This window comes from Sinocyclocheilus rhinocerous, unplaced genomic scaffold, assembly GCF_001515625.1.
Source record: "Sinocyclocheilus rhinocerous isolate Xijiao unplaced genomic scaffold, SAMN03320098_v1.1 scaffold633, whole genome shotgun sequence".
NCBI lineage: Eukaryota > Metazoa > Chordata > Actinopteri > Cypriniformes > Cyprinidae > Sinocyclocheilus > Sinocyclocheilus rhinocerous.
In genome coordinates, this window is record NW_015654568.1 from 722,951 (window position 1) to 732,639 (window position 9,689).

At 35.5% G+C, this 9,689-nt stretch overlaps 1 protein-coding gene across 2 annotated transcripts; it reads left to right on the plus strand.

Annotated features, from left to right (window-relative positions):
- Positions 1-1,142: 1,142 nt before the first annotated feature.
- LOC107717677 (protein jagunal homolog 1-B) lies at positions 1,143-4,292 on the plus strand. Of its 2 annotated transcripts, XM_016524516.1 has the most exons (3): positions 1,143-1,251; positions 2,223-2,334; positions 3,377-4,292. In XM_016524516.1, exons 2-3 carry the CDS (start codon positions 2,246-2,248, stop codon positions 3,837-3,839), a joined length of 552 nt encoding a protein of 183 aa, XP_016380002.1. In that variant the 5' UTR covers positions 1,143-1,251; positions 2,223-2,245; the 3' UTR covers positions 3,840-4,292. The 2 variants fall into 2 exon arrangements, with proteins under 2 accessions (XP_016380002.1, XP_016380003.1); XM_016524517.1 differs by lacking the exons at positions 1,143-1,251; positions 2,223-2,334 and adding an exon at positions 2,872-2,979.
- The last annotated feature ends 5,397 nt before the right edge of the window (positions 4,293-9,689 follow it).

The following is a 9,689-nucleotide window of genomic DNA, read 5'->3' on the forward strand; positions in this document are numbered from 1 at the left end:
TCAAAATGAACCTGTGAATGTCTGTGGGTGAGCACGTCTTCGCCATTCAAAATAAAAAAAGCGCACTTTTTCATTTTATAATGCCGTCTTATTGCTCTTCTTCCTAGTATGGGAAGCGATTGTCGTTCTATCCTGACGGATGACAGCCTTGACAGCTAAGTGGAATCACGGAAAATAAACAGCGGAACTTTGACCAATGAGACAACAGTTTACTCGCGCGTGACTTGTATTAACAAATTTGGTCTGTTTAGAAACTTTGCCGTGTGAAAGCGAACTGCACCAAGAATAAAAAGAAACATTGTAATAATTTTAATCCCTGTTTCGTAACAAAGCAATCGATCTACAGGTGTGAAAGCACCCTTAGATTCTCATTGTGCCATCTCAATGAACTTCAAGAAAGTATGTGAGCACATAAGTGTTATGTTTTTTAGATTTTGCTTTTCAGTGATCTTATTAATTAAAAACATCATTAAAATACATATCTGAAATATCCTAAACCTTACATGTAGGTTCTTTCACACCCAACTGATTTGAGTAGATCAGATCATTGTTTATTAAAACAAACTCAAGAGTACTGAATGATTGTTAATAAGTACAATATCAGTATATACAAGTTGATAAGGCCACATGGACACTCTAAGTTAAATTCAAATAGTCTTAGGAACCTCTCTGTAATTTATTTTTAGTTTTACTACTGAATGACTAAATTTGTATATGTGCAAAAAGTTGGTGGGACAAAAAAGAAGGAATTTATTCTTTGTTATTTTTGACAATGGTGCTAAACTGTTAAACAAATTGGAGTAAAGATTTAATGTCATTGTTGTTGTTTTTTAATAAATTGAATCGTCTAAAATTGTGTGGATTTGTAATTAGGGAATTCCACAAACAATAAAAAATCCCTGCTTTCAATCTTTATGTTGACCATTATTTATGGAATTTTGGATGTTTTACACTTAGCCAGACACTAAGCTGCTGCTTTTAAATAGTGTGTAATTTCTGGAAATCTCAGCAATTAATAATGATTTAATTAAAATAATGCATAATTTAATAACCAAGTATGTTCATCCGTTGTATCAATCCTCTCAATGCAAATCTATAGAAACTCTTTTCCAAATCATTGTTCCCACTCCGCGCCAGTGAGGGCGATATTGCATTATATCCAGGCGAACGCACGTGTAGAAGAAGAGCTACTTCTGCTCACGTTTCTACTGTATGTGTGTGAAGTTGCTTGCTGGTTTATGTTGAAATAAGGTAGGTATAAAGTATGGGTGTTCATAAGTATGATATATAATGGCGCGCGTCTTCTTATTTGTAACACCGATTATGACTGTGAATGAACGTGTATTGTGTCTCGTAGAAATCAAAGTGTTACTAAAAGCCGTAGAAGTTGGATTGAGTGACTATTATTGTGATCTGAAAATTCATTGCATTAGAATCAAAAATGCATTGTCAATAATTATTTGTAAACTAATAATTAACTAATAACTAATAGTTAAATCTTGCTACGGGTGGGTGAATATATATCAACCAGCTGTTTTACAGTTCAGTACAAGGTCGTGAACAAACAAAAACTACAGCGAAGTTTAACATAAAAAAAAACGTATGTACTTAACTAAAATAGGATAAACCGTACGCAGCTTCGATTGCAGAAATTGAGGATTTACAGTTTTGCTTTGGTATAGTTTGGATGAAGTCAATATTTTAGACAAAATGGAGAGTATTTACGGAAGCGTTTAAGATTGTTCTACATTATTTGCATGCAAGCAAGAAATCTTGTAGTATCACGGTAGAAATAGTTTGCAATATAATCTGTGGTAAATTGCTATTTTTTAATCTACATAAATTTATTTATATTCTATGTCTTTTTTCGTAGAACACAAATGGGATGTTTGAATGACAGTCGCTATCATTTACTTTCATTATGGAAACATACAATTAAAAAGAATGGTGACTGAGCCTGTCAACCTCCAGCATCCTGCCATTGTGTTCCTCGGAAGAAAGCAAGTTTTTGAACAACAGAGGGAGAGTAAATTGTGACGTAATTTTCGTTTAAGGATAACTCTTCTGCTTTCCCGCGGTTTATAACGTACTCGTTGGCTATAATTTGTATACTTACATCATACGCTTGTTAAACCATAACGCGAGTGTAGGCTACAGTTTGCCTCATATAAACTTCTACACTGAAGAAGTGAGGTAATTTACCTAGTTTACCTTTACCTCAGGTTGTCGACGGTGGAGGGTTGCCATGGCATCACGATCAGGACCGCGCGCTACCGGAACAGACGGAAGTGACTTTCAGCACCGCGAGCGCGTGGCGTCACACTATCAGATGAGGTATGTGGGTTGATGTTAATGTAAAAATATGATTCGTAATATTCGTGTCTTGTATTTACAGTGTCCCGTGAGCAACATCGCGTATTTCGGTTGCACGGTACTTAAACTTTAAATAATAATAATAATAATAATAATAATAATTTAATCTACATAAATTTATTTATATTCTATGTCTTTTTTCGTAGAACACAAACGGGATGTTTGAATGACAGTCGCTATCATTTACTACATTATGGAAACATACAATTAAAAAGAATGGTGACTGAGCCTGTCAACCTCCAGCATCCTGCCATTGTGTTCCTCGGAAGAAAGCAAGTTTTTGAACAACAGAGGGAGAGTAAATTGTGACGTAATTTTCGTTTAAGGATAACTCTTCTGCTTTCCCGCGGTTTATAACGTACTCGTTGGCTATAATTTGTATACTTACATCATACGCTTGTTAAACCATAACGCGAGTGTAGGCTACAGTTTGCCTCATATAAACTTCTACACTGAAGAAGTGAGGTAATTTACCTAGTTTACCTTTACCTCAGGTTGTCGACGGTGGAGGGTTGCCATGGCATCACGATCAGGACCGCGCGCTACCGGAACAGACGGAAGTGACTTTCAGCACCGCGAGCGCGTGGCGTCACACTATCAGATGAGGTATGTGGGTTGATGTTAATGTAAAAATATGATTCGTAATATTCGTGTCTTGTATTTACAGTGTCCCGTGAGCAACATCGCGTATTTCGGTTGCACGGTACTTAAACTTTAAATAATAATAATAATAATAATAATAATAATAAAAACGAATACAAAGAAAATCCAGTTTTTCATTTTTAGAAAAACGTGGCATAATGCACTTGTTGTACAAACCCACGTAGTGAAATGCTTTAAAATAAATGAAAAAGAAAAATCAATGATAATGAAAGTAAACTAGTACATGTTATCCAATATATTAAGACATGATGGGGGTATATATGGGGAACAACCCCCTAAATATACTTCAAAAATGCAGTAACTCTGATCCTGTTGAACTGACCCTTCTCAATCCCCTCAGTGTGGCCCTGAAGTCTGAGATCAAGAAGCTGAACATCGCTCATGCTGTGGTCTGGTTGCTTGTAGTAGCACAGGTGGTGGTCAGTCAGCTGAACTTGGTATCCCATAAAGTGGTGGCCTCTCCGTACCAATGGGAATACCTGTATCTTCTGAGCATCATACCTACCGTCTTCAGTTTCATGGCTTTGCCAAAAAACAACATCAGTTACCTGGTCATCTCAATGATCAGCGCTGGGCTTTTCTGTGTCGGTCCTATTCTTTATGGAGGGATGGAGATGTTCCCTGTGGCTCAGCAGCTTTATCGGCACGGCAAAGCTTATAGGTTCATCTTTGGTTTTTCTGCTGTCTCTATAATGTACTTAGTTTTGATTATTTCACTTCAAGTGCATGGCTGGCAGATCTACTATTGCAAAAAGCTGCTGGATGCCTGGTTCACCAACACACAAGATAAAAAGAGGAAATAAGAAACTGCTGGAGAATAATAGTTTGTCAGCTGCTTATTTGTGTCTTTATTCTCTCTTCCTGATGTCTCTTCAATCACATAAGTTTTTATTATTACCTGACTAAGTATTTTGAGCCTATGAGGAGATCAGACTCGTTAAAGGATGTTCAGTGTCAATCTTCTCATCCACTGGCTCTTGGCCCAGATCAAGACGTCACTGATGTCCATTTCTGCTTAGGTTTGAACTGCTGGCTTTGTAATCTCTTTCTGTTTCCACCACAATTCAACATGCTGTTTAACAATTACCTCAAGTTGTATTCATTAGGGATTCATTGGGATCTAGGCACATCTAGGAAATGTAACCTCAATGATGAGGAATCAAATGATGTGTGAAGAACCACAGCAAAAGTCCATTTACTAAAATAGTGTATGTCAGATATTCTGCTCTTTTCCACTAATCGGCTTTCAATAAAATGATCAGAAATAATTTTTTTGTCAGTTTTGAATGAATAGACTGAAATCAACTAATGCTTTTGTTTGAGGTTGTAATAATATGTAACAAATCTAAACAACAAAAATATTTTTTAAGTAATAAGAATAAAAAAGTAAATTAATATGTTTGTAGTTGTAACTTTGTAGTTTGTGAGCTGCTAGATGGCTGTTGAAATTCCACACTTCTTTATTTATGTACATTTGTATTAGCTCTGGATTAGTTCTCTGGTTTGGCTTAATATAAAGATTGAAAAAAAGTTAATAAGTGTGAGTACTACAGTTTTTAAGCTTAATAATGGCATAACAATGCCCCTCCTTTTTTCTTTCTCTGAATGAAACAACCAAGGGTATTGTTTTATAGAAATGCTCAGCAGATAATTAACTAAGGTTGGTGAGTTGCTTAAAGCAACAGTTCACCCAAAAAGGAGTTTCTTCTGTTGAACACAAAAGAAGAAAATTTGAAGAATGTTGGTAACCAAACAGTTGATGGTAGCCATTGACTCCCACTGTATGGGGAAAATAATTGTATGGAAGTCAATGGCTACCGTCAACTGTTTGGTTACCAGAATTCTTCCAAATATCTTATTTTGTGTTCAACAGAAGAAAGAAATTCATACAGGTTTGGAACAACATGAGGGTGAGTAAATTCAATTCAATTCAATTCAAGTTTATTTGTACAGCACTTTTCACAATACAAATCATTGCAAAGCAACTTTACAGCAAATTAAGTTTCTACAATATTTAGTGGTAGCTTATCAGTGGTGACTGTCAGTTAATGTACATATGGCAGAAATGTACGGAAAATCGGACTTGTGAGCGTCAGCCTGGGATGTTTCCAGCGCGGCTCTCCGCTCCCTCAGCTGGGCCTGCCTCTTCACCAGGTCGCGGATCTGCTTCTCCACGGCCTCCAGCACCGAATGCAGCTCGAACGTGTCCTCACCTGCACTCAAAGGTAGACACACATCCGCCATTAAAGCAAGTAACAGTGAGTAAAACAATGGTAATGTGTGTGAATAGAGTATTAGTAATGTAAGCGAGATTAGCGGCAACCACGCTGGCGATGCTAACGGGCTATATGCTAATAGTGGACTCGGGAAATCAAAATAGAACTAGTGATAACAAGGCGCTCTGATTGTTTTTGTTGTAGAATACGATAGGGGATATATTCACACGTTATAGAAACAAAAATGATGGTGTATAACATTGATTTTAAGATAAAAAATAGACGATAAAGAATTAACTTGACGGAGCTCAAACTCAAAACACACTAAATGATGACAACATTTTAATTTTTAGGTGAACTATCCCTTTAAGGACTGACATCAGGTTTTACCATGTGTGTTTGCTTTATGTAATTCTTATAAGAAGTCATAATATGTAAATGTATATATGTTGTCAGTTATTTAGCAGAACCATTAAGTCACTTCTTAACATTGTAGTGTACTCATTTCAAGAAAATAATTAATATAAATAAGAAACTCATAAAATGTGCGTTTAAGATATTAACACTGTATTACATACTGTAGTTCTACATTTTTTAGGTCTCACCAGTACACAAGTGTCCAGTACATGAGTAGCCAACAAGGCAGCAGAGTTGATGTAGAGGTTTCTAGGTAAGTGAATCCTCCATCACTCTCATGGATGCATGGGTTCCAAAGCTTTATTAGCTTACACAGATTAATGTGTTTAACCTTTGCACCTCATTCAGCTTTATTCCTTTCCTATGGAAGTTCTTGTGCAGCATGTTTCTGTTTTCATTCCAAAAACACTGTCAGTAATAATGCACAGTGCGTTTTTAACGTTAAACCATTATTACCATTTGATGTCGGTAGCATCTGGGTTCAGTGTATATCAGTGTTAACAGCCAAGTTACAACAACAACAAAGAGAGAAATTGACGCTTCGTTTGACTTAAGTAGTTCAGACAGGAGGAAAAACCCACTGACCTGCCGGCATGGCAATTCTCGTCTCGCTGTCTGAATGTACACGTATTGTAAACAGGTGTCCAACACATGCACAGCTACATATAGGCTACTACATATTAATATACTATAAAGGCAGAATTGTTTCTTTATCGTAATGGTTTTATGCTTTTTGGGGTTTGGGCTTTTGGCCATTAGTTTGTGTTACCAGTGTAGAGATGTGCGGTAAATTTGCCTGATGTTCAATGGTGTATCTGAAATGTGTGAATGACAGCGATTTGCATCTAATACAAGGCTCGCTTTGAATAACAAAATGAAGTTGAGAAAAAAAGTAATTTATCTTTAAAAGTGTGATACACGTCAATCTTTTACACAATGCAGTGTTTATTTGGACTTGAAGTATTTTCTTTATTATTATTATTATATTATTATTAAAGGCCCCAGATGTACAGACTGACCTTAGGAGGAGGGTGTTTCTCTTCTAAATAAAAAATCAATTTATATCTGGGATGGCATGAATTTGTGGGCTATCCATTTAAAATAGCCTATATTTTCATAATTACGACTACACTTTTATTCAGACTAGTTATAAAGCCTAGACATGTGTACTTGTCAGGTCTGCCAAGTAGGAAAATTATATGACCTGCCTGATCCAACATGTTTCTTGTCATTTTTGGTTTTTGCAAAACATTGTGCATTACCGTGTCCATAGCTCTTTTCCCCCTTAAAAATGCAAATATATCATGTCAAACTCAACATCTGAGATCATACATAAGTCATAACCAGACATTTCTGAGAACCAGATCTGGATCATTAATGGGATGATGATGGACCGCTTCATGCTGCTGCTCATATTTCTTTCAGGTAAGGGATTATTACAGATTAACTTTCAGAAAAATAGATGTAGGGCAGGTTTTTTTTTTTTTTTTAATCTATACTTTTATACAGTTCCAGCGAAATCCCCCCCCCCATCCCATCCAGACCTTCAGTAATCTCTAAAACTACAACAAAAACCTCTCTCTCTCTACTTTTTTAAATTCATTATTTTATTAATTACCAATACATTATGTTAGTGCTGTCAGTCGATTAAAACAATAATTAATTGCGCGGTTTTTTTTCTTTCTGAAATTAATCGCGATTAATTGCGCTTAATCACCTAACATTAAAGTTTTAAAATATACTTTTATATTGCGTTAATTTCACATTCAATCTTCAAATTAATGTAGAAACAACACAAAGACAGTATATTTTTAATATTTGTTTAATGGCATCTTTTTTTTTTATGACTGAAGTCTAGTATTACTGATACCAATACTACTGATGTCTCTATAAAAATTTCCCCCCTAATATTTAACCATTGACTATAGCCATTCAGCGTTACAGTATAATTGAGAGCTATCATTTTTAACATTTATTAGACTTAAAAAAATAACAACTAATTTAAGTGAACTGAAAACAATCTTCACATAAACCCATTATAATGTCATATTTGCCCTTCAACAAGTAGTAAATATGCATAAATTGAATAAAGTTATCAAACACTAAATTCTAATTTAAATATAGATGAATCCTTAAAACCATAAAAGTTATTGATTTCCTCTTTTTTGTTCTTAGATTAACAGACAACAGCCGCTGGGTTATTAGGTTATTTGCCTGCTATTACTTTACGAGCTGCCGCTGATGAACGTGATGCGGATCTGACATGCATCGCATTTTCTCTCAACTCTCTTTACCTTTTCTGATCCACTTCAGGTCTTAAAGTCTCTACTAATGAGCTGACAAGTTGAATCAGGTGTGTAAGATGACGGTGCTGGGCTGCTCCAGGACAGTTTTGAAAACCATTTCAGAGACATGTTCTTAAATCTGACTCGTATAACAAATATGCATGCACAGTTTTAAGGGAGCTTTAATCGCCTTTTTGGTAACTTCATGATTTAACTGACGACCTAACTATGATATTGCATGCTTGTAGTTTCTTTTGCGCTTTAATATGAAATGATACAAGCTACAGCATGCTCCTACGGTGGCCGAGAGAGCTCAATGCGCTGCAGCTTCAGAAAGCACATGCAAATAGAAAACGCACCAGCAAATTAAGAAAACATCTTCATCAGTTTGACAGCACATGTGCTGCAAATACTCGCAACACAACCAAATACAAAAACAAGCTGCAAATGATCATGACACAAACGAATAAAGAAACGTGCTGCTAATGCTCACAACACAAACAAATAAAGAAACGCACTGCAAATAGTTGCAACAAACAAATAAACTCACTGCAAATACTCACAACACAACCAAATAAAGAAACGAGCTGCAAAAACAGAAACTTGCTGCAAATACTCACAACACAAAAAAACGTGCTGCAAAAACAGAAAGGCGCTGCAAATGTTCACAACACAAATAGAGAAACACGCTGTAAATCACGACACAATTAAATACAGAAACGCGCAAGTAGCACAGACCACAACAAAATTACCCCAACAAAACAAAAAATAACTTTTTTTTTGGCGTATTGATTACCATTTGTATAACCACAGTTGTACAAATATCATGTTTAAGCTATGGTTAGTGTAGTAAATCCATGGTTAATTTTCTTCATGGTTACGGGGTTAACTATAGTAACCATTTTTTTGTTTTTATTTATTTTTTAATATAATAAATGTATTTATTAATTAATTAATTTTAATAGTAAAACCATAGGCTATGGTTAATTTTTGTAAAGGAAGTGGTAAAATGAGTTAGCCAGTTTACATAACCTTTCACAGTAGTAATTGTGTATTTCGTCAGCTTATTTATGCTAATAATATCCAAAGGAGAGAAGAAAAAAAAACTAAGGAATCTTATGATCAGGATGTTAAAATAAACAAAAAATCTCACCTTTCAGAGCAAACATTGATAAATGTCCCAGCCATGTTTACCACTTTGCGGTTCCCTTAAACATTTCTGATGTGGTCTATATCTGTTTGCAGTGTTTCTGTATTTGAAGTGCTTGTGTTGTCAGCATTTGCAGCGCGTTTCTTTATTTAGTTGCGTTGTGAGCATTTGCAGCACGTGTGTTGTCAAATTGATGATGTTTTCTTAATTTGCATGTGTTTTTTCATTTGCAGCGTGTTGAGCTCTCTCGGCCACCGTACGCTCATATGTGCGTGCAATTGAAGAACTCGCGTTAGGAGCACAGTACTGTTTGACTCGCTCCTGTCACTGAGGCGAAGTGGAGTGAGTGTCTGAAATGTCTCCCGTTTGATATGTTAATATACTTGTATATATATATTATCATTATCATTGATACAATTTAAATAAGTTATATTGAGTGTGAAAATCAATAAAAACGTGTATATCCAATATAATTAATCTTACAGGTAAGGGATTCATGCAACATTACAGATTGACTTTCAGAAAAAATAGATGTAGGGCAGTTTTTTTTTTGTTAAATCTATATTTTTATACAGTTTCAGCGAC

Bases quoted from the DNA above. Each gene is read 5' to 3' on its own strand.
- LOC107717677 (XM_016524516.1), top strand. From the start codon at position 2,246: ATGGCATCACGATCAGGACCGCGCGCTACCGGAACAGACGGAAGTGAC. The intron at 2,335-3,376 runs GTATGTGGGTTG...CAATCCCCTCAG, and splicing joins GCGTCACACTATCAGATGAG to TGTGGCCCTGAAGTCTGAGA.